The sequence below is a fragment of the Phyllostomus discolor genome, chromosome 9 (assembly GCF_004126475.2).
Source record: "Phyllostomus discolor isolate MPI-MPIP mPhyDis1 chromosome 9, mPhyDis1.pri.v3, whole genome shotgun sequence".
NCBI classification, from domain to species: Eukaryota; Metazoa; Chordata; class Mammalia; order Chiroptera; family Phyllostomidae; genus Phyllostomus; species Phyllostomus discolor.
This window is the reverse complement of record NC_040911.2, coordinates 67,065,617-67,091,486: the sequence shown is the minus strand read 5'-3', so window position 1 is coordinate 67,091,486 and position 25,870 is coordinate 67,065,617. Positions and strand designations below refer to the sequence as shown.

Genomic DNA, 25,870 nt, shown 5'->3' with positions numbered 1-25,870 from the left:
GACTCCCAGCTGGAAAATATAGATGGCAAGAGAAGAGCTGGGAATGCTCAGTTAGCAGCATGGTAGCCTAAGGAGCTCAGTGGACCCAGTCACCAGTGGAATTATAGTATAAATAACCCTTTAAAGTCTCTGGAAATAGTCCTAAGGACATACAGCAAATGAACATTTAATGAAGAAAATGTACTAAAATGTAGAATAAATGAGAGTCTGTGATATTTGAACCATGACCCACTCCCCCCGACCCCATTTCAGCTAGTCAAGATGGAAACCACTCCAGATGGGTGTAGCCAAAAACACAGGGCTCCCTTTACTCCCAGCTCCCACCTGGAGAGCTATGGTATCTTCCCAGGAGGTACAGGACTTCAGTATTTCTCATTTTACCCCCAACTACCTGTTACCAAGACCAAGTTCTGGGGAAGTGTGATTGAGAATGGAAGCTCCCTTTTTCAAACCTGCCAATATTCATGGATGGAAGCTAGGATCTGGTACACTGGGATTACTGGAATCAACTGTTTTGTTAAGATGGCAATGCTCCCCAAACTGATCTACAGATTCAGCCCAATCCCTTTCAGAATCCAAACTGGCTTCTTTCTAGAAATTGGCAAGCTCATCCTAAAATTCATATGGAAACTCAAGGACCCAGAATAGTCAAATTAACCTTGAGAATGAGGAATAAAGTTGAGGACTCACATTTCACAATTTCAAGACCTACTACAAAGCAACAGTAACCAAAACAGCATGGCTCTGGCATAAGGACAGCCATATAGATCAGTGCAATAAAACTGAAAGTCCAGGAATAAACCTATGTATCTACGATAAACTGACTTTTTTACAAAAGTACCAAGACCACTAAAAGGAAAATCATCATCTCTTTAACAAATGGAACTGGCACAACCGAATAGCTACATACAAAATAATGTATTTGTATACCATATACAAAAACTAACTCAAATTGGACCCAAAACCTAAGTGTAAGAGCTAAAACTATAAAAATCTTAGAAAAAAAGATAGGAGTAAATATTTGTGACTAGTATTTGGCCCTGGATTCTTAGATATGACACCGAAAACATAAGCAACAAAACAAAAAAATAAAAATTTGACTTAAAATTTAAAAAATTTATGCTTTATAGGACATTACCCAAAGTTAAAAGTCAATCTTCAGAATGGTAAAAATATTTGCAAATTATATATCAGATAAGAGTCTAGTATCCAGAATATATAAAGGACTCTTATGTCTCAATAACAAAAGAAAACCAGGGAGGGAAGATGGCAGTGTGATAGGAGGGAGCAGATTCCACTTGCCCCTACACATGGAACAAAAACCTAGCTGACCTACAGAGGAACAGAGCAAACAGTCAACAGTACCACAGCATATGTGAAAATAGGAGATCAAAAATTGCAGCAGACATTGAAAAACCAGACAGTAAGGAGAGCGCTTCAGGACAATAAGGACCCAGGGATCAGCACGGGGACCAGGGAGGCTGCAGCCCCGGGCCTGGTGCTTGCCGAACCTGACACAGACTATTGGGAGAGAGCTGGGTCAACTGCTCCCTCCCCAGCCAAACAAAAATTGAGCATCACTGGGGGAGGCCTGGTTGCTTGAAGGCACAGACAGGGGAGTGAGGACTGAGTGGCAAGCACACAGGGGCCATGAGCACCCACACATAGCCCTGTGAAGAGTGCACGCCCAGCCCCTGCGACCTGGCAACTGGATGTGGGATCCAGTGCCATGGGCCTGTGCGCCCAACCTGGGGAGGGTGTGCTTTGTGGAAGACCTGGGCTCGCACCCATTAACCCGGAGAGCATGCTTGGGAGGCCCTGGAACCCACATCAAGGGCCCTTTGGAGAAGCACCAGACTGGCTCTGGGGAGAGTACGCGGCTAGCCCTGGGGATAGTATGTGAGGCTGAGTGCTGAACAGGAAGGGAGAAAAGTGAAACCAATTGCCCCTCAGCCTGCTGCAGCCTGCAAGACCAGAAAAACTGGTTTGGCCAGTTTGAAAACAACAAGAGGTGTTTGTCTGTTTAATTTTTTATTTTTTAATTTTTATTATTTTTATATCTCTCAATTCCTTTTGCTCTCTTTCATTCTTTCTAGTTTTATTCCTCCTTCCTTCCTTTCCAATTTATCTCCTCTTCCTTCCTACTTCTGCTTTTTTTCCTTTTTCTTTTTAAATACCCAGAGGTGACACAAAAAACCCCAAAACTGTGAAAAGAACAGAGTTGGACCAAAGAGGGGGCATCCCAACAGCTGAGACAGTGGGACAAATTTCACTTTACTATTATAGAGAAACTGCAAGTTATTGCATATTGTATGAGTATTTTTTCATTATTCTCACATATTTTATTTTAATACTATTTTTGTATTCCTCTTCTTTGTATATAGTCTTCTCTGCTTGGCTGGTTATATTGTATCATTTGACAGGTTTCCTCTGTTCTCACTTTCATAGTGTACTGCTAATTTACTGTCCTTCACTTCATTTGTGTTCCATTAGCATACTACTCAAGGTCCTATACCCCCTATTCTTGTTATCTAGATCTCATAGATTCTGTCAAATGATTGTTGCTCTAATATTACTGTAAATAATACCTATTCCACACAATTGTAAATACTACACAACACCCCCACCAGATCTTAGCCCACTTCACAATTTACTGAAATCTATTACTGTAGTGGTTAACTCTGTTCTCTCACACATACACCTATTTGCCATCCTTTACCCTCACCTTACCTCAGAATCTGACCTCTCACAACCTCACTGCTTTCTAGATCCAACTCACAATTCTTCCCTCCCCAACAAGACTCTTACCTTCTTTCCATCCTTTCTAAAAAGTGGCTAGTTGGGTGGAAGATCATGGTTAACACTACACATAGTCAAAAAATCTCCTATCTCTTCTCTACTGGCTGCTACTGTAAATATCATAGAATACTCTCTTGATGTCTTAAACCATTTGCCTTCCCCCTACAACTAATCACACAAAAAAGAGTAGGGGGAAGCAGTGAACACCAGGATACCCAAAAGAGACTGCACCACTGAATATCATAGGTATTCTACCACAGAAGTTCACATCATAAATCCAGGGAACCAGAATAGATCAATTAAGGAAGCAGAGGCTAACAAGAAGAGTCTCACAAACAATGGGAAGACAAAGAAGCCCCACGTGAAGGGAAAGGAGGAAGCCTCAGAAAGAATGATAAATGAAATAGAGGCAACTCAACTATCAGATATTGAGTTCAAAGAAATGATTATCAGGAAGCTCAATGAGCTCACAATGAATTACCAGAAACTACAGGGAAACTACAATGAACTCACCGCAAACTATATCAACATGAAAAAGGAAATAGAAACTATCAACAAGGGCCAAGAGGAAATGAAGAATACAATTTGTGAACTGAAGAACACAGCAGAAGGGATCAAAAGCAGGATTGATGAAGCAGAAGACTGGTTCAGTGAATTGGAGGGAAAAGTAGAAAAAAACACCCAGAAAGAGCAAGAAAAGGAAAAGAGGCTCAGAAAGAATGAAGAGGGATTAAGAGAAATATAAGACAATATGAAACATAATAATATCTGTATAATAAGGATACCAGGAAGAGAAGAAGAACAAGGGATAGAAAACCTACCTGAAAAAGTACTGATGGAAAACTTCCCTAATTTGATGAGAGAAAAAGTCACACAAATCCAGGAAACACAGAGAGTCCCAATCAAGAGGAACCCAAAGAGGCCCACTTCAAGACACATCATAATTAAAATGGAAAAATACCAAGACAAAGAGAGAATCTTAAAGGCAGCAAGGCAGAAACAGGAAGTAACATACAAGGGAGCCCCAATAAGGCTGGCAGCTGACTTCTCAATAGAAACGCTCCAAGCCAGATAGAATGGCAAGAAATATTCCAAGTAATGAGAACCTGAGGTCTGCAACTAAGGCTACTTTACCCAGCAAGTATCTCAGTCAAGATAGAAGGCCAAATAAGAAGCTTCCCAGACAGAAGAAGTCTAAAAGAATATACCTACACCAAACCAGCCCTGCAAGAGATGCTAAAGGGACTGCTTTAAGGAAAGGAAGGAAAAGAGACAGAGAGAGGCACACAGGCACAAAAATGGCAATGAATATGCACCTATCAATAATAACCTTAAACATTAATGGATTAAATGCTCCAATCATAAGACACAGAAGAGCTGAATGACAAGAAAGCATGACCCACATATTAGCTGCCTACAAGAGACCCACATCAGAACAAAAGGCCTACACAGGCTGAAAGTGAAGGGCTGGAAACAAATTTTCCAAGCAAATGGACAGGAAAACAAACTGGGGTGGCAATACTCATATCAGACAAAATAGACATCCAAAAAAGGGCTATGAAGAGATACCCACAAGGTCACTTCATAAAACTCTAGGGAAGAATCCACTAAGAAGACATAAACATTGTAAATATATATGCACCCAACATAGGAGCACCCAAATACATAAAGAAAATCTTAGAGGACTTACAGAAAAATACTGACAGAAACACAATTATAGTAGGGGATTTTAACACCCTAATGTCAAAAATGGACAGATTTTCCAAACAAAATCTGAACAAAGATATTGTAGTATTGAACAATGCCCTAGATAAAATGGACTTATCTGATATATATGGAGGGCCCTCCATCCCAAAGAAGCTAAATACACATTGTTTACAAATGCACATGGAACATTCTAAAAGATAGACCATGTGATAGGACACAAAACAAGCCTGAAGAAATTCAAGAAAATTGAATCATACCAAGCATTTTCTCGGTTCACAAGGGATTGAAAGTAGAAACCAACCTCAGGGCATAGGTGGATGCACCATACCTCCACACACAACCAAGATTAGTACAACAACAATTTAGAGCCAAAATAACACCCAGAACTAACAGAGAATTTATCTGAATGGAAGTTGGACAGCCAAGAAGTTAAAGTAGACCCATTCATCCAGACCGGTAAGAGGGGCGGAGAGGACGATCCAGGGGGCACAGTTCGGCGGCGCGTGGAGGTTGGGGAGAACTTGGCACGAACTCAGCGCGTAAGCCATCCGGGGCATGCAAGATCGCAGCCATGGACCCTGAGTACGCAAGCAGTGGCTAGCGGACCCAGTGAGGCGGCGACTGTGGACCAGGCCAGAGCTCACAACCCAGGATCCCAGAGAAGGGACTGAGATCCCAGGAGAACGGAACTACCGCCATTATTCTCTCCCGTCCCCGCTCCCGCTCCCCCCCCGCACATATAATGTCACAATCTAGTGACTGGGGTGCCCAGCCCTGGTGAACACCTAAGGCTCCGCCCCTCACCGTAACAAGCGCAACCAGACCGAAAAAAAAAAAAGAGAGAGAGAGACAGAGAGAGACAGGTCTCCAACAGAAGAACAGATCAGTCCCCCAGGACTCATCCTTTTGAGTGACTAAGAAATAGCCAATCTATCAGATGCACAGTTGAAAACACTGGTGATCAGAAAGCTCACGGAATTGGTTGATTTTGGGTGCAAATTAAATGAAAAAAATGCAGGTTACCATAAAAGTGATGAAGGAAGATATATGGAGGAGAGCCAATAGTGAAGGGAAGGAAACTGGGTCTCAAAACAATACAGTGGAACAGAAGGAAGAAAGAAACAACCAAGCAGGAAAGCATGAAGAAATAAGAATTCAAAAAAATGAGGAGAACCTTAGGAGCCTCCAGGACATCTTTAAATATTGCAACATTCAAATTATAGGGGTACCAGAGGGGAAGGGGGAAAGCAACAGATTGAGCATGTATTTGAACAAATAATAAAGGAGAACTTCCCCATTCTGGCAAAGGAAATAGTCTTCCAAGAAATCCAGGAAGCTCAGAGAGTCCCAAAGATGTTGGACCCAAGAAGAAACACACCAAGGCACATCATAATTACATTAGCCAAGGGAAAAATGAAGGAGGGAATCCTAGAAGCAGCAAGAGATAAGGGGACAGTAACCTACAAAGCAGTTCCCATCAGACTGTCAGCTGATTTCTCAAAAGAGACCTTACAGGCAAGAAGGGGCTGGAAAGAAGTACTCCAAGTCATTAAAGACAGGGACCTACATCTCAGATTGCTCTATCCAGCAAAGCTATCATTTAGAATGGAAGGGCAGATAAAGTTCTTCTCAGATAAGGTCAAGTTAAAGGAGTTCATCATCACCAAGCCCTTATTTTATGAAATGCTAAAGGGACTTATCTAAGAAAAGAAGATAAAGAAAAAACATGTATAGTAAAAGGACAGCACACTCACAATTATTAAGAACCACACCTAAAGCAAAACCAGAAGAAATTAAGCAAACAATTAGAACAGGAACAGAACCACAGAAATGGAGATCACATGGAGGGTTAGCAACAGGGGGTTGGGAGGAGGAGAGAGGGGCAAAAGGTACAGAGAATAAGTAGCATAGATGGTAGGTTGAAAATAGAGGGAGGGTAAGAATAGTATGAGAAATGTAGAAGCTAAAGAACTTATAAGTAGGACACATGGACAGGAACTAAAGGGGGGGAATGTAGGTGGGAGAGGTGTACAGGGTGGAGGGGAGTGAAGGGGGGAAATGGGACAACTGTAATAGCATAATCAATAAAATATATTTTAAAAAAGGGAATAGAAAAAAAGAAAAAAAAAGAAACCAACCTCAAGGAAAAAAACCCCAAACATCTCAAACTCATGGAGACTGAATATATGCTATTAAACAATGAATGGGTCAAGAATGAAATTAGGGAAGAAATCAGAAAGTTTCTGGAAACAAATGAAAATGAACTCAAAATAACCCCAAAACTTATGGAACACAGCAAAGGCAGTCCTGAGAGGGAAGTTCACAGCAATACAGGCCTACCTAAAAAGGACAGAATTTCAAACAAACAACCTAACACTATATCTACAAGAACTCAAGGAAGTACAACAAAGACAACCCAGAGCAAGTACAATGAAGAAAATAACCAAGAGCAGAGCAGAATTAAATGACAAAGAGACTAAAAGCACAATTCTAAGGATCAATGAATCCAGGAGCTGGTTCTTTGAAAAGATAAACAAAATATACAAGTCTTTAAGTAGGCTGATTAAGAAAAAAAGAGAGAAGACACAAATAAACACAATCAGAAATGAAAGAGGAGATATTACAACTGATACAACAGAAATAAAAAGGAGTGTAAGAAATTACTATGAAGAACTATATGCCAAGAAATTTGAAAATCTAGGTGAAATGGACAAATTTCTAGAAAAATATAATCTTCCAAAACTCAATGAATAAGCAGAAAGTGTGAACAGACCAATAACAGCAGATGAAATTGAAGCAGCAATAAAAAAACTCCCAACACACAAAACACCTGTACTGGATGGTTTCACATGAGAATTGTATATAGCTTTTAAGAAGGAACTAACCCCTATCCTTCACAAACTATTCCAAAAAATCCAAAATGATGGAAGACTCCCAAACTCTTTTTATGAGGCCAGCATCATCCTAATCTCAAAACCAGATAAAGACACAATAAAGAAAGAAAACTTCAGGCCAACATCACCAATGAATATAGATGCTAAAATCCTCAACAAAATATTGGCAAACTGCATCCAAGAATACATTAAAAAGTTCACACACCCTGACCAAGTGGGATTCATCCCAGGGATGCAAGGATGGTACAATATTCACAAATCAGTAAATGTAACACATCACATAAACAAAAGCAAAGAAAAAATCACATGATCATATCAGTAGATGTGAAAAAAGCATTTGATAAGATACAGCACCCATTCATGATAAAAACACTCAGCAAAGTGGGAACAGAGGGAGCATTCCTCAAATAATAAAGGCCATATATGAGAGACCTACGGCCAACATCATACTCCATGGGCAAAAACTAAAATCTTTTCCATTAAGATCAGGAACAAGACAAGGTTGTCCACTTTCACCACTTCTATTCAATATAGTATTGGAAGTTTTAGCCATAGAGATCAGACAACAAAAGGAAATAAAAGGCATCCAAATTGGAAAGGAGGAAACAAAACTGTCAGTATTTGCAGATGTACATAGTGTACATAGAAAGTCTTATAGACTCAGACAAAAAACTGCTTGACCTAATAAATGAATTTGGCAAAACAGCGGGATACAAAGTCAACATTCAGAAGTCAAATGCACTTTTTTACACCAACAATGAAACAGCAGAAGCAGAGATCAAGAAAAAAATCCCATTTGATCTAGCAAAAAGAAAAATAAAATACCTAAGAATAAAACTAACCAAAGAGATAAAAGACCTCTATTCAGAAAACTACACAACACTGAAGAAAGAAATCAAGGAAGACACAAACAAATGGAAACATGTACCATGTTCATGGGCCGGAAGAGTTAACACCAACAAAATTTCCATATTACCCAAAGCAATTTACACATTCAGTGTAATACCTATTAAAGTACCAATGGCATATTTCACAGATATAGAACAAACACTTCAAAAATTTATATGGAACCATAAATGACCCCAAATAGCTGCTGCAATTTTGAGAAAGAAGAGCAAAGTAGGAGGGATCACAATACCTGATACCAAACCATATTACAAGGCCACTGTAATCAAAACAACCTGGTACTGGCATGAAAACAGGCACATAGATCAATGGAACAGAACAGGGAGCCCAGAAATAAACCCAAGTCTCTACAGTCAATTAATATTTGACAAAGGGGGCAGCAACATAAAATGGAGTAAAAGTAGCCTCTTCAACAAATGGTGTTGGGAGAACTGGATAGCTACATGCACAAAAATGAAACTTGAGAACCAGCTTATAGCATACACAAAAATAAATTCAAGGTGGATAAAGGATTTAAATATAAACCATTGACACCGTTAAAGTCCTAGAGGAGAACATAGGCAGGAAAGTCTCAGATATTTCATGCAGCAACATTTTTACTGACATGTCCCCTAGAGCAAGGCACATAAGGGAAAGAATAAACAAATGGGATCTCATCAAAATAAAATGGTTCTGCATGACTAAGGAAAATAGTATTAAAATAAAAAGAGATCCAACTGTATGGGAAAACATATTTGCCAATGATACCTCAGACAACAGTTTAATCTCCAAAATTATATAAAGAGCTTACACAACCCCACTCTAAGAAGACAAGCAACCCAATTAAAAAATGGGCAAAGGACTTGAACAGATACTTCTCCAAGGAGGACACACAGAGAATCCAGAGACATATGAAAGATGCTCAGTATTGCTAGCTATCAGAGAGATGCAAATTAAAACCACAATGAGATACCACTTCACACCAGTCATAATGGCCATCATAAACAAAGCAACAAGCAACTAGTGTTGGAGAGGCTGTGGAGAAAAGGGGACCCTAGTGCAGTGTTGGTGGGATTGCAGACTGGTTCAACCACTATGGAAAACAGTGTGGAATTTTCTCAGAAAACTAAAAATGGATCTACCTTTTGACCCAGCAATTCCACTGCTAGGATTATATCCCAAGAACACTGAAACACCAATCCAAAAGAACCTATGCACCCCAATGTTCATAGCAGCACAATTCACAATAGCCAAGTGTTGGAAGCAACCTAGGTGCCCATCAGCAAATGAATGGATCAAAAAACTATGGTACACTTACACAATGGAATTCTATGCAGCAGAAAGAAATAAGGAGCTCCTACCCTTTGCAACAGCATGGATGGAACTGGAAAGCATTATGCTAAGCTAAATAAGCCAGGTGGTGGAAGACAAACATGATATGATCCCACCTTCAACAGGGAGCTAAACAACAAAACAAACAAATAAGCAAAATATAACCAAAGACATTGAAATAGAGAACAGGCTGACAGTGACCAGAAGGAAAAGGGGAGGGAATTTCAGGGGAAAAGGGGAAGGATTTACAAGAACAATTATTAAGGACACATGAACAAAAACTAGGGGGATGGAAATGGGAGGGAGGTGGAGAGAGATGGGAGGGTGGGCTGGAATGGGAGTGAAGGACAGAGAACTACTTGAACAACGATTAAAATAAAATAAAAAAAAAACCATACAAACAAAAGAAAACCAAATTTAAAAATGGTCAAAGGATCTGAACAGACACCTCTCTAGATAAAATATACAAATGGCAAAGAAGTATATAAGATGATACTCAATATCATTAATCATCAGGGAAATACTAATTTAAATCATAATGGGATATTATTTCACACCTACTAGGATGGCAAAAATGAAAAGATATTAAGTGTTGGCAAAGATATGAAGAAATCACAACTCTCATACAGTGCTGGTCAGAATGTGAAATTGTGCAGTCACTTTGGTAAACAGTCTGGAAGTTCATCAAAATGTTAAACATAATGTTGCTATTTGACCCAGCAATTGTACTCCTATGTATATACCCAAGAGAAATAAAAACATATGTCCACAGAAAACTTATACATAAATGTTCACAGCAGTACTTTTTATAGTAAATAACCAAAATGACCTAGGCTGGCGTGGCTCAGTGGATTGGGCACATGCCCATGAACCAAAGGGTTGCTGGTTCGATTTCCAGTTAGAGCACATACCTGGGTTGCTGACGAGGTTGTGGAGAAAAGGGAACCCTAGTTACAATGTTGGTGGGGATGCAGACTGGTGCAGCCACTATGGAAAAGAATATGGAATTTCCTCAGAAATCTAAAAATGGAACTGCCTTTTGACCCAGCAAATACCACTGCTGGGATTGTAACCTAAGAATCCTAAAATACCAATTCAAAAATGTTCAAAGCAGCACAATTTACAATAGCCAAGTGCTGGAAGCAACCTAGGTGCCCATCAGTAAATGAATGGATCAAAAAACTATTGTACATTTACACAATGGAATTCTATGCAGCAGAAAGAATGAAGGAGCTCCTACCCTTTGGGACAATATGGATGCAACTGGAAAGCATTATGTTAAGTGAAATAAGGCAAGTGGTGAAAGACAAATACCATATGATCTCACCTATAAGAGGAACCTAATTTAAAAAAAAACAAGCAAGCAAAATATAACCAGAGACATTGATATAAAGAACCAACTGACAGTAATCAGAGAGGGAGGGAGGGGAAAATGGGGGAAAGAAGGGGAAGGGTCATCAAAGAACATGCATAAAGGACTCATAGACAAAGCCAAAGGGGGAAAGGATTGAGGGTAGGAGGTGGGGGTAGGTGGGACAGGGGGAAAGTGGTGGAGGGAAAATGGAGAAAACTGTACTTGAATGACAATTTTAAAAAAGTAATTTCAACATAAATATATATATGAATGTTCTGGACACAGAGAGATGGTTGTATGATATTACTAATATACCAAATTGCTGAACTGTAAAATGGTTAAAATGGTGAATTTTTATGTGAATTTTACCATAATAAAATAGAGCTAATAGCAAACAGCAATAATGACACAGATTAACAACATTTCTGCCATAATAGCAGAAATCTATGTGTGCTATTTGATTTACAAACTAGATAAGAGGCTATGAGTCAAAACACCAGAGTGTTACAAGTTAAAGGAAGGGCTATTGCTCATACAAATGAAAGTTACTTGAAAAAAGTAAAATAAAGGAACACATTTCTTATATATAAAAATAAGTATAAAGGAAGATAAACTGAAATTTTTCTTTCAAAGAAAGAGTTCTCTCCTAACAAGAAAGCATATCTTTCTCCTCACCTCTTCCTGGGCTGACAGCTGTGAGGAGAGGTTTATGGTCACTCATTTTCTCCTGCCTCTGCTTATGAGAAGCCATTTCCAGTTCCTTTTTTGCTAGTAGCTTGCCAGATGGATAGAAGAGGCCAGTGGTCTGTGTACCTACATCCTTTTTAGTCGCAACATCAGCTTTGAGTAAAGTAACATTTAGAGACTGACAGGCAGATTGGGGCTATGAGTGAGGCAGAAACATAAAATATCAGAATATAATGATAATTATTAGAATATAATTAGAATATTACTCACATAAAACTGCAGGGAAGGCCTCACCTCAGCAAAAGGGCCAGGTTCTCCATCAGCTAGAGCCAGGCTGTTACCCACGCTAAGTTTTGCCAAGTACTTCAGGTAAATACCACAAGAGCCACAGAATCGGGCAGATGGGTAGTTGCTGGCCCCACATTTAGGGCAAACAGAGTAGCAGGCAGGAATGTCTGGCTAGAGGGTAGAAAATATTTTTATACTTTCATGAATATTAGAGTCATAATTTTCCCACATGAATTATTCCCATACCAGTCATCAAAATAATACATGCCAATACCCTTGGACCCTGCAATTCTACCTTCTGGAATAAATGTGTACTTTATCCTGCAGATGGAGAAATACACATACAAGTGTATAGGACCATTTCCTGAAAGATTGTGATTTTAGAGGAAATAACTGGAAACAAATTAAATGTCCAGCAAGAGAGGATGGCCTAAATATATCATGGTATATACAGACAAAAGATTATTATGAAGTCACTAAAGAGAACAAGGAGGTTATTAACAAGATATATTGCTAGGTGTAGAGAACTGGATCGGTGTTCATATTAAACTAAGTTTACTTATTAGCACATTAAATGGCTGAGAGAACACCACAGAAACTGGGTGACAGTGATTGCTTCTAGGGAAAGGAGCTGTGGGACTGGGATGAGAAGAAAGACTAACTCTTCACACTAACTCTTTTGTGTTACTCACATGAAATACTCAAATAATGAATTTTGAGTGTTTTATTAAAAAGGTAAGCAGAAAATTAACTCATAAGAAAAATATCAACAGTCAACAAATAAGTAAAAAAGTTTAACCTCAAAGAAATGCAAATTAAAACAGCAATAAGAGACCATTATCAATTTAAGAGAATTAACTATCTCTGTCTCCAGATTTTTAGGTACATAAGTGCTAGTATAACAGGGTGCAGCCAAGAGGGGGAACCTCAAATAGGGATTTGGAGTGGGGCCCAGAACTCAATGTGTTCAGGAAATATTAGGATGTCCTCACTTCTTCCCCTACAGGTGTGAGCTGGGGGAAGGGACACCTGGAGCAGGGCCATTGAGAGCTATTTTGCATAGCAACAGCTTTGCAGCTAACCTCTGGTGTGGTCATTTAACATATCTATAACCTTTAACTGGTTGCATAGATATGTTAAATAGCTGTGGCCATGCTCTGAACCAGGGGAATGAAAGTAACTTCCCCACCAAGAGGTAACTGGGGGGCAGGTCCCCTGAGTTACAGCACCTGCGTGGGAGCTTGGAGACAACTGGCTCCATGACATGGGGCCACACTTGCCCAGATTCACGATGGTAGCCCAGTAAAGCTGGAAGGATATGAGAGTGCTGGCAAGTGTAGCCAGTTGTGGGAGGAGATGGAAATGGGGCTGCAGAGGAAGATTGGCGTGAGGACTTAAAACCAGATGTGGCAGCCATTGGAGAGAGAATCACACAGCTTTGCCAGAGTGGGGACACCTGTGGCCCTGGGAGGGAGAACCATGTGGTTTTGGCTGAGTGGAGACTCCCAGGGCCATTGTGCAGAGAGGACCATGTGTCTGTGGCAATAGAAAGGAGAGCCACATGGCTTTGCCAGGGTGGGGACCCCTACAGCTTTAGAAGGGAGAACCACCACCTGGCTTTAGCAGAGGTCCTGGTGACACAGCTGATGGTGCTGGGAACCGAAGGAGGACTACCAGCTGAGATGAATTACTGAGAAGAACCAGGGGCTGCCCGAACCACAGACTTCTATTTCTTTTCCTGAGATATAGTACCCGAGACTGGGCAAAGGGGGGAAGGAAGGACTGTGTGTGTTTGTGGGTGTTTTAAGGGACTTTGGAAGTTTGAAGACATTAGGTCACTACTTTAAGTTTGTATAGCATTAAATAAACATTTCCTTTCCTTTTCATAAATCTCTGGCATTGAGAGACATCTTTCTTCTGGCAGCAGACATAATGAACCTGGGGGGTTCCTTCCAGTAATAGTATATCGGCTTTGGCCCCCTTTTGTTCGGTGACACTAGGACCCAAATCCCAAGAAGTGATTTCCACAAGGCCATGGTAAAGCGGGCTCCTGGCTCTTTCTAGGGTTGTGGTGAAGTGCTCTGCATAAAAAAAGCTCAGTTTTAAAATACTTACCACGGCTCCACACCAATCACAGAAGCAAGCTCCCTGGCCATTCCGGTGACCACATTTGGAGCAGGAAATGGTCTCCCCTTTCAGAGTGGGCACAGGAGCAGCTTTATCTCCACTGCACAGGGGCTGGGGAACACAACAGCACTGACAGGCAGATCAATACTATATTTTCCAATCCCCCTCCCAATCCAGAAAAGAAAAAAAGCCCCAAATCAACACAAGATCTGGAAATAAGGTATTTCTGCACAGAAGAGGAGAACTATCATAAGCTTTATCAATTCATCATGTGTACAAAGGGCCTGTATTCCTTCACAGAAAGTCAATATAACTGGTGCTTCACACAACTTAATATTCTTCAGTATCTTTTATGCCAAAGGTAGCAAACCTATTGTTGGTTTATTGTACCAATATTAATAAAGAACAAATGTAAGAAGAGGTGAGCTACCTAAGGTGTCACTATTAAGGTTCATCTTCTATCATTTGGGGTTCTGGTTTCCATTTGAAAATGCAAATTTATTTTGTACTCCTGACACAAAGAAATAATTACTTTATTTTGAGGAGATAGAATTGTTTTGTGATAATTTCTGAGGCTTTGTTGGTATACCCACACTAGAATCTTTGCTCCTACTACTTACTTGTATTACCTAGTAAAATATTTTATCATCAAACCAATAGGGATGCTAGTATTCATCATTGCTACATGATTATCTACTATGTGCAGGCAGTGTTCTGAGCATTGCCCCTGTGCCCTCACATCAATCTGCACAACAGACCTGTGAGGTGGGTGCCATAATCATCTGTTTTACAAAGAGAAAAACTGAGGCACAGATAGGGTAAGGCCCAAGATTTGAACCCAGGCCATGCATGACTTTTATCCATGACTCCACAAATCCTTTTCAACGTAACAACTTCCTTGTAGGTCTGTAGGAGGATTTCTAATGATTAATGACAATTTAAGTATGTAAAAATGCTTAGCACAGGGTCATGCTCCATGTCAGCTTCCTTCCCTTCCCATCTTGCTTTCTATTAGATTCTGATTTCTTTAAGGAAAGAACTACTATTTCACATTTTTTCCCTACTAGCACAGTGCCTGGTACCTTGGTACATGGGAGTCATTCAAGTATGAAATAAATTTGCATTTTCCCTTCACTGAATGAAGGGATAAATCAATGAAGAATCGATTCAATTGATAACTAAATACGTCTATGGTCATACATTCCATGTATAATACTAAGAATACACACACTAGGAAAAATGTTTTCTAAGGACAATTTTTCCTGAAACGTCAATATATTTTAGTAATATTTAACTTTATTTGCCAAGCTCTGTCTTGTTTAGTAATATTTAACTTTATTTGCCAAGCTCTGTTCTGTTATCCTAAAACAGACAGAAGGCACATCAGCCCCCAAAATCCACAGCAACTGAGAATTAAGATCTGTCTTTGTGTGAGGTGAAGTAGAGAGAGACATCTTGGGAAACATCAAGAGAGTTAAATTTCAATTTATCCTACTATTAAACCAGTGTTCTAATAAAATGCTGACCCAGGCTTCAAATATAAAGCCTTCACACCTTTTGCTTAAATTCATCTACTGTTCAAGTGAACTATTTTTTTTAAGATTTTACTTATTTTTAGAGAGGGGGGGAAAGGAGGAAGAGAAGGAGAGAAACATCAATGTGTGGTTGCTTCTCACATGCCCGCCACTGGGGACCTGGTCTGCAACCCAGGCATGAGCCCTGACTGGGGATTGAAGCAGCAACCTTTTGGTTTGCAGGCTGGCACTCAATCCACTGAACCATACCAGCCAGGGCCCATTAATGAAATCATTTTTTTTTAAAAACTACATATTTTCCTTCTGGTAATACCAGGGGTGTCAAACTCATTTTCACTGGGGCCACATCAGCCTCACAGTTGCCTTCAAAAGGCCAAATATAACTTTAGGACTGTAAAAATGTAACCATTCCTTAACTAGGGGCAAGAAGCTCGGCACTATTGCTGGGTAGAAACAAGGTGGAGGGCTGGATTTGGACCAAGGGCCTTGCGTTTGCCACCTGTGGAGTAAACCATATCAAATGACTCCACACAGAACACAATTCTAAAATCTGCTCATAATGCACATAGGTATGAAGAATGAGCAGAAGCAGATAGACTCTTAAGGCAAGTACACACAGGAGGAAGGGTATTTACAAAGTTTGTCTTCCTTTAGACTGGGGCTAGATAAGGGCAGTACACATAAGTGCATGTAAAAAGATGAGAAAGTATTTCTGGCTAGGAGAACCAGAAGACTGAAACTGGGTAATATGTGGCTACTGAAGAGGTAGGGAGCTCCCAGAAAGGAAAAAGACAGAGAAGGGATCCCCAAATTCTGAGTATATACATCTCTTACTAACCCATTAATTACACATGCACATAACACTCAATGCAGCTCTTATAAAGATGAAATATATGAAGACACCAAATTTTTGTTCCTTTTTCTCCCCACTTCAAACCAGTTTTGGGGGGTTGTTTTTTTTCTTGTTTGTTTGGTGGGTTTTGTTCTTTTTTTTGTATCTTGAGGAATTTTAGATTGTATCCTAGTATTATAAATGTTAAATTGTGGTGGTTTTTTTTGGTTCTGTTACTATTCTCTGAAGACTGCTGTTTTTTGTTGTTGTTGTTGTTGTTGTTGTTGCTGTTATTGTTTGTTTTGTTTTGATTTAGCAGTCAATAATATACATCACTGGTTTGGGAAATGCACTGCCTAGAATGAACTAGAACTAAATGCCTCTCAAAATTAACTCTGAGCTGCATCCTTCCACATGGTCACACTAAGTTAGCAACCTTAGTGGGGCCTGTTGCCTCCCACCACTTCCTGGATATGGGCCAAGCAAAGTGGTGAGCTTCAGGCCTTTGTGGAAATGTGTAGGTAGGATCCAACCATTCTGCATACTGAGGAAATGAGCTTCCTGTGGCAGTTGGTGGAAAGTATGGGAAGTAAAATACCACCTGCTACTCATAAAACCAAATCAGAAGAAAAAAGCAAATAGTAAGAAGGTGGGAGGAAGACATAAAGACAGACAAACCATGATGAGGAAAGTGATCTAGAAACTGACAATGAGAGTGTGACTGAAGCAGACACTGATGGCCCTCAGAAAATGGGAGATGAAAATGTAGAGATAACCAAGGAGATGATGGATGAGGCAAATGATAAAAATGTGGCTGCCACTGATGCCCCCTAAATGATCGTGAACTGCAGAAAGCCATTGACTTGTTTATAGATGCCATTGAGCTGAATCCTTGCTTGGCCATTCTGTATCCCAAAAGAGCCTGTGTCTTCATCAAATTACAGAAGCCAAATGCTGCCATCCAAGATTGTCACAGAGCTATTGAAATAAATCCTGATTCAGCTCGGCCTTATAAATGGAAAGGGAAAGCACACAGACTTCTGGGCCATTGGGAAGCAGCCTATGATCTTGCCTTTGCATGTAAATTAGAGTATGAGGAAGGTGCTAGCGCAATGCTGAAAGAAGTTCAACTGAGGGCCCAGAATATTGCAGAACATCAGAGACAGTATGAGCAGAAATGTGAAGAATGAGAGTTCAAAGAAAGAATGGAAAGGGTTAGGAAGGCTCAGGAAGAACATGAGAGAGCCCAGAAGGACAAAGAAGCCAGACAACAATTAGGAACCCAGTATGACTCTTTTCCAGGTGGCTTTCCTGGAAGAATGCTTGATAATTTTCCTGGAGGAATGCCTGGGTTCAGTGAAATTCTCAGTGATCCAGAGGTTCTTGTAGCCATGCAGAATTCAGAAGTTATAGTGGCCTTTCAGTTGTGGCTCAGACTTTGGCAAATATGTCAAAATATCAGAGCAACCCAAAGGTTATGAATCTAATCAGTAAATTGTCAGCCAAATTTGGAGGTCAAATGTAATGTCCTTCTGACAGATAAAGCCCTTGCTGAAGGAAAAGCAACTTGGATCACCCAATGGATGTCACAATAATACAAACCAGTGCACCTCTGATCTTCTCATGAAGAAGCTATGATGTGTTGAAGAGAATCCCTCCCCCTTTACCCCAAATGCAGCTGTAACATTTAACAGTGGTTTACCATTATGGTATTCTTTCACATAATGTTTTCTTATAAGAATTACAAAGTTTAAACACTTTTAAATCTTAAAAATATTTTTTAATAAATTTAAAGGGTGTGTTAAACCCTATATTTTTCTTTACTAATCATTTTGGTATTTTCCTTGGAATTAATTGGGCAAAAGAGTATGAAAGATTTATTGCTCAGTTTGAGTGAAATAAAGATTTATTAGTGGGAGGCAAATAGATAGTTTGAGTTAATACATAGTTACTGAGGCATTTGGAGTTCTCTTTTTAAATGCTTTATTTTAAAAAAAATAAAGGATTTATTTTGATAAAACTACTGGCACTACTAGTTTTGCGGTAGGGCCTGGGTAGGGGCTAGAATACTTGGTAGAACAACAGCAATCTTACTACATTTTAAGTAACATGTACCCTTGTGTAGATGCATTTAAATATTACACTGTGGTAAAAGGATGATTTTTATAATGCTGTAGTAGAGTTGGATTACTTAGTTCTGTTCTTGTCTGATATATAAAATAAATAATAAATATTTCATATTATTTCCACAAAGGGGAAATAAGTAAATAGTTTTCTTTTTATACTTCTATGTTTAAAATAATATTTTCTGGTCAGAAAATACCCAACTCTTTGTCAGCTTTCTACTTGGTTTTACATTTCCCCCTTTACTCTTTAGGCTAAACACAGTCCTTTTTCACTGGCACCATCACTGCTATTATTCACAGCATAATTGTGCAAGCATATTCAACACTGGGTTTAATTTAATATGTAATGCATATAATGACTATGTAGGGTAATACCCATAACAGTTGTAGTTTTCTACTTGGCTAAGAGATTTCATATTTAAATATTAGATTTTTACTTCAGGGAAATTTTACCATATCAAAAGATGTTGGAAGGAGTGATTTCCTTTGATGTTTGGTCATCTATTTAGGAAATACCAATTGAGTTTGTACTTGGAAAGAGTATGAGGCTTGAGTTAATTGAGATACATAAAGGGAAATCTAAGTTTTTGATATAGCATGAATTATAAAATTGATGAGATCCAATGTTCTTCATTGTAGTGTTGTTGGTATTGTGAAAGACTCATTGTTCTCCTATTCAGCTCTTAAATACTGCAACCATATTTTCACCCCTCCATCCCTCTCTAGGAATAAAGAAAATGATATATTTTCTGTTGTATATGCAATTTCTATATTAAATAAGAATAAGTAATGGCACTGTACCAGGAACTGTTCCAGGTTTCTACTTAAAAGCAGTTTTAAGGGATGAGGCCCTCTGTACTTTGCTTATTTGAAGAATCAGTGCTAGGAGCAGTGAAGTCGATTTTTTCGATACATTTTTGAAATAGCACATATCTGAAATTGTAAGTTGATTCAGATTCTAACCCTTTCCTGTACACAAGGAGACAGAAATGCATCTGTTATATAATGAGAAAAAAACTGCATGCTAATTGAGCATATTTTTTAAACCTTTAAAAATACTAAGCATATAAATTAATGTTTGAGTTCCCAGTGTTCTTTTTGTTAGTGCATGTACTGCTTTATCAAAATTTCCAATGCACACTGTGAATAACTCAAGACCAGTTGCTTTTGAATTCCTTATTTGATTTTATTTACTTAACTATATATTACCTAAGTACATTTTAACATTGCAAATACTACTACAAATATGTAAAAGTAACATTGGTCTTCTGAAAATGTGTTCTCTCTTCTTAGACTTTTAAGTTCCACAAATGAAAAAAATGCATTCATTTTCATAGCAAATATAATTTATAAACAGAAATGGTCTTTTCTTGTGCTAGTAATGCTTAGCAAAGAAAAGAATAATTTTTTTCTGCTTAGAAATACATAGCTATTGGATATTTCTACCTACATTAAAAATATACTAGAGAGAAGTGGGGGTTGCCTGGGGGTGGTGCTAGGTGTGGACACAGTGCACGTGCCTGAAGGGCGGCTCTCTGGAGCATGGGGTGCAGGCCAGGCCTCACTTCTGGAGTGGTGGAGGAGGTGAACACCAGGATACCCACTGGAAGAGGAAACCCAACAACTAAGGAACCACTAACAGATAACAGCAGAAGAAGGTGAAAGAGGGAGTAGTAACCACACAAACCTCAATCCAGGACTTATCTGGAAATACAACTAAACAGTAGAGACAGTACCCAATACAAGCAACTGAACAAGATTTCTTTAAATCTTGTACACACAGAAGAACCAGCTTCAACACAACCTGCCCTCACCAGCACAACAAAATACAGAAGGTGGTGGACAGAGTGACCCACATTTAACCAGCTGGTGGGAAGGAACCATCAAAGAAAGACTCAACAACAATCAAAACCCAAAGGCAAACACAAAGCCAACTTAAACGACAGCCCAAGACCAGTGAGCTTGGGAGATCAAGGAAACAGCACCACTGAAACTCACTGCTATTCTACTAAAGAAGTTCACAACATAAACCCAGGGAGCCAGAACAGATCAATATAAGAAGCTGAGGTGAACAAGAAGAGTCTCACAAACAATGGGAAGACAAAGAAATAATCCCCAAATGAAAGGAAAGGAGGAAGCCTCAAAAAGAATGCTAAATGAAACAGAGGCAATTCAACTATCAGATATTGAATTCAAAGCAGTGATTGTCAGGAAGCTCAATGAGCTCACAATGAGCTATGAGAAACTACAGGGAAGCTACAATGAACTCAGTGAAAACTACATCAGCATAAAAAAGGAAATAGAAACTCTCAACAAGGGCCAAGAGGAAATGAAGAATACAATTTCTGAACTGAAGAACACAGTAGAAGGAATGAAAAGCAGGATCCATGAAGCAGAAGATCGGATCAGCGAGCTAGAGGACAAAGTAGAAGAAAACACCCAGAAAGAGCAAGAAAAGGAAAAGAGGCTCAGAAAAAATGAAGAGGGATTAAGAGAAATGCAAGACAATATGAAACATAGTAATATCCGTATAATAGGGATACCAGAAGGAGAAGAAGAAGAACAAGGGATAGAAAACCTATTTGAAAAAGTACTGATGGAAAACTTCCCTAATTTGATGAGAGAAAAAGTCACACAAATCCAGGAAACACAGAGAGTCCCAATCAAGAGGAACCCAAAGAGGCCCAAGACACATCATAATTAAAATGGCAAAATTTCAAGACAAACAGAGAATCTTAAAGGCAGCAAGGGAGAAACAGGAAGTAACATATAAGGGAGCCCCAATAAGGCTAACAGCTGACTTCTCAATGGAAACACTCCAAGCCAGAAGAGAATGGCAAGAAATAATCCAAGTAACGAGAACCAGGGGCCTGCAACCATGACTACTTTACTCAGCAAGACTCTTAATCAAGATAGAAGGCCAAATAAGAAGCTTCTCAGACAAAAGAAGTCTAAAAGAATACACCTCCACTACACCAGCTCTGCAAGAGATGCTAAAGGGACTGCTTTAAGGAAAGAAAGGAAAAGAGAGAGTGAGAGAGGATCACACGTACATAAAAGGCAATGAATAAGTACCTATCAATAATAACCTTAAAAGTAAATGGATTAAACGCTCCAATCAAAAGACATAGAATAGCTGATTGGATAAGAAAACATGACCCACACATATGCTGTCTACAAGAGACCCACCTCAGGATAAAAGATCTGCACAGGTTGAAAGTGAAGGGCTGGAAACAAATTTTCCAAGCAAATGGACAGGAAAAAAAAGCCGGGGTAGCAATACTCATATCTGACAAAATAGACTTCCAGAGAAGGATGATAAAGAGAGACCCAGAAGGTCATTTCATAATACTCGAGGGAAGAATTCACCAAGAAGACATAAATATTGTAAATATATATGCACCCAACATAGGAGCACCCAAATACATAAAGAAAATCTTAGAGGACTTCAAGAAAGATATGGATAGCAACACAATTATTGTGGGGGATTTTAACACCCCACTAACAAAAATGGACAGATCTTCCAAACAAAATATCAACAAAGATATTGTGGCATTGAACAATACCCTAGACGAACTGGGCTTTACTGATATTTACAGAACCCTCCATCCCAAAGAAGCTAAATACACATTTTTTGCAAATGTACATGGAACATTTTCAAAGATTGACCACATGATAGAACACAAAACAAGCCTCAACAATTTCAAAAAAATTGAAATCATGCCAAGCAATTTCTCAGATCACAAGGGACAGAAACTAGAAACCAACCCCAAGGAAAAAAACCCAAAACACTCAAATTCATGGAGATTAAACAGCATGTTATTAAACAATGAATGGGTCAAGAATGAAATAAGGGAAGAAATCAAACGGTTTTTGGAAACAAATGAAAACGAACTCACAACAACCCAAAACTTATGGGACACAGCCAAGGCAGACCTGAGAGGGAAGTTCATAGCGATACAGGCCCACCTAAAAAAGTTAGAAACATTCCAAACAAACAACCTAACCCTACGTCTACAAGAACTCGAGGAACAACAACAGAGACAGCCCAGAGCATGCAGAAGGAAGGAAACAACCAAGATCAGAGCAGAATTAAATGACATAGAGACTAAAAGCACAATTCCAAAGATCAATGAATCCAAGAGTTGGTTCTTTGAAAAGATAAACAAAATCGACAAGCCTTTAAGCAGACTCATCAAGAAAAAAAGAGAGAAAATCCAAATGAACACAATCAGAAATGAGAGAGGAGAGATTACAACAGATACCACAGAAATACAAAGGATTGTAAGAAATTACTACAAAGAGCTGTATGCCAAGAAATTTGAAAACCTAGATGAAATGGACAAATTTCTAGAAAAATATAATCTTCCAAAACTCAATAAAATGGAAGCAGAAAGCCTGAACAAACCAATAACAGCAAAAGAAATTGAAGCAGTAATCAAAAAACTCCCAACACACAAAAGCCCTGGACCAGATGGTTTCACAGGAGAATTCTACAAAGCATTTAAGGAAGAACTAACACCTATCCTTCACAGACTATTTCAAAAAATCCAGAAAGATGGAAGACTCCCAAACTCTTTTTATGAGGCCAACATCATCTTAATTCCAAAACCAGATAAAGACAAAACAAAGAAAGAAAACTACAGGCCAATATCACTGATGAACACTGACGCTAAAATCCTCAACAAGATACTGGCAAACCATATCCAACAGTACATTAAGAAGATCATACACCATGACCAAGTAGGATTCATTCCAGGTATGCAAGGATGGTACAATATTCGCAAATCAGTAAATGTAATACATCACATAAAAAAAAGCAAAGACAAAAACCACATGATCATATCAATTGATGCAGAAAAAGCATTTGATAAGGTATAGCACCCATTCATGATAAAAACACTCAGTAAAGTGGGAATAGAGGGAGCATTCCTCAACAGAATAAAGGCCATATATGAGAAACCTACAGCCAACATTATACTCCATGGGCAAAAATTAAAATCTTTTGCACTAAGAACAGAAACAAGACAAGGATGTCCACTTTCACCACTTCTATTCAATATAGTACTGGAAGTTTTAGCCACAGCAATCAGACAAGAAAAACATAAAAGGAATCCAAATCGGAAAGGAGGAAACAAAACTGTCACTGTTTGCAGATGACATGAGAGTGTACATAGAAAATCCTATAGACTCCACCAAAAAACTGCTTGACCTAATAAATGAATTTGGCAAAACAGCGGGATACAAAGTCAATATCCAGAAATCAAAGGCATTTCTGTACACCAACAATGAAACAGCAGAAGCAGAAATCAAGGAAAAAATCCCATTTGAAATAGCAAAAAGAAAAATAAAATACCTAGGAATAAACCTAACCAAAGAGGTAAAAGACCTGTGTTCAGAAAACTACATAACACTGAGGAGAGAAATCAAGGAAGACACAAACAAGTGGAAACATATACCGTGTTCATGGATTGGAAGAATTAATATCATCAAAATGTCCATACTACCAAAAGCAATCTACACATTCAATGCAATACCTATTAAAGTACCAATGGCATATTTCACAGACATAGAACAAACACTTCAACAATTTATATGGAACCATAAACAACCCCGAATAGCTGCTGCAATTTTGAGAAAGAAGAGTAAAGTAAGAGGGATCACAATACCTGACACTAAACTATACTACAAGGCCACTGTAATCAAAACTGCCTGGTACTGGCATAAAAACAGGCACATGGACCAATGGAACAGAACAGAGAGCCCAGAAATAAACCCAAGCCTCTACGGTCAATTAATATTTGACAAAGGAAGCAGCAACATAAAATGGAATAAAAATAGCCTCTTCAACAAATGGTGTTGGGAGAACTGGACAGCTACGTGCAAAAAAATGAAACTTGAGCACGAACTTACACCTTATACAAAAATAGATTCAAGGTGGATAAAAGACTTAAATATAAAGCGTGACACCATTAAAGTCCTAGAAGAGAACGTAGGTAGGAAAATCTCAGATATTTCACGCAGAAACTTTTTTACTGACGTGTCTCCTAGAGCAGGGGACATAAAGGAAAGAATAAACAAATGGGACCTCATCATAATTAAAAGCTTCTGCACAGCTAAAGAAAACGGTATCAAAATAAAAAGAGAGCCAACTGTATGGGAAAATATATTTGCCAATGATACCTCAGACAAGGGTTTAATCTCCAAAATATATAAAGAACTTACACAACTCCACTCTAAGAAGACAAGTAACCCAATTAAAAAATAGGCAAAGGACTTGAACAGACACTTCTCCAAGGAGGACATACAGAAAATCCAAAGACACAAGAAACGATGCTCAATATCGCTAGCCATCAGAGAGATGCAGATTAAAACCACAATGAGATACCACTTCACACCAGACAGAATGGCCATCATAAACAAAGCAACAAACAACAAGTGTTGGAGAGGCTGTGGAGAAAGGGGGTCCCTAGTGCACTGTTGGTGGGACTGCAGACTGGTACAACCACTATGGAAAGCAGTTTGGAACTTCCTCAGAAAACTAAAAATGGATCTGCCTTTTGACCCGGCAATTCCACTGCTGGGACTCTATCCTAAGAATACTAAAATACCAATTCAAAAGAACCTATGCATCCCAATGTTCATAGCAGCACAATTTACAATAGCTAGGTGCTGGAAGCAACCTAGATGCCCATCTGCAAATGAATGGATCAAAAAACTATGGTACATTTACACAATGGAATTCTATGCAGCAGAAAGAAAGAAGGAGCTCCTACGCTTTGCAACAGCATGGATGGAGCTGGAAAGCATTATGTTAAGCAAAACAAGCCAGGCAGTGAAAGACAAATACCACATGATATCACCTTTAACAGGAACCTAAACAACAAAACAAAAAAACAAGGAAAATATAACCAAAGACACTGAAATAGGGGATAGTCTGACAGTGACCAGCGGGGAGAGAAGAGGGAATTTCAGGGGAGAATGGGTGGGGTTTACAGGAACAAATTCGGAGGACACATGGACAAAAACTAGGGGTGGGGGGTAATGGGGGGAAGTGGGGAGGGTTGGGTGGGTCAGCTGGAATGGGAGTGGGGGGAGAAAACTGTACTTGAACAATGATTAAAATAAAAATTAAAAAAACAAAGAAAAAATAAAATAAGCTATGGTTTTAAACTGGAGAAAAAAATTAATTAAGTCAAACCCTGAGATGAGTCATATTTTGGAACTAGCAACAAGAATTTTAAAGCATACATTCTTCCCACCATGAATGAAAAGATTGGAAAATTCAGGAGAGAAATCAAAAC

General features: G+C 39.0%; 1 protein-coding gene and 1 pseudogene across 6 annotated transcripts in view; one reads left to right on the top strand and one right to left on the bottom strand.

Moving 5' to 3' along the window:
• The window catches only part of DZANK1 (double zinc ribbon and ankyrin repeat domains 1), a 135,265-nt gene that overhangs the window by 21,966 nt on the left and 87,429 nt on the right, over nt 1-25,870 (bottom strand). For 5 of the 6 annotated variants that reach the window (XR_004899330.1, XM_036009489.1, XM_036009490.1 and 2 more), the window contains exons 11-13: nt 14,062-14,184; nt 11,953-12,117; nt 11,647-11,854 (exon numbers count right to left, since the gene is read on the bottom strand). Coding sequence is in view for 5 of the 6 variants with exons in the window: in XM_036009489.1 (XP_035865382.1) it covers nt 11,647-11,854; nt 11,953-12,117; nt 14,062-14,184 (496 nt within the window). In the remaining variant the exon portion in view is untranslated. The remainder of the gene's footprint in view (nt 1-11,646; nt 11,855-11,952; nt 12,118-14,061; nt 14,185-25,870) is intronic. The other variant, XM_036009492.1, reaches the window with a different exon arrangement.
• On the top strand, nt 16,939-18,219 carry LOC114507017 (annotated as a pseudogene).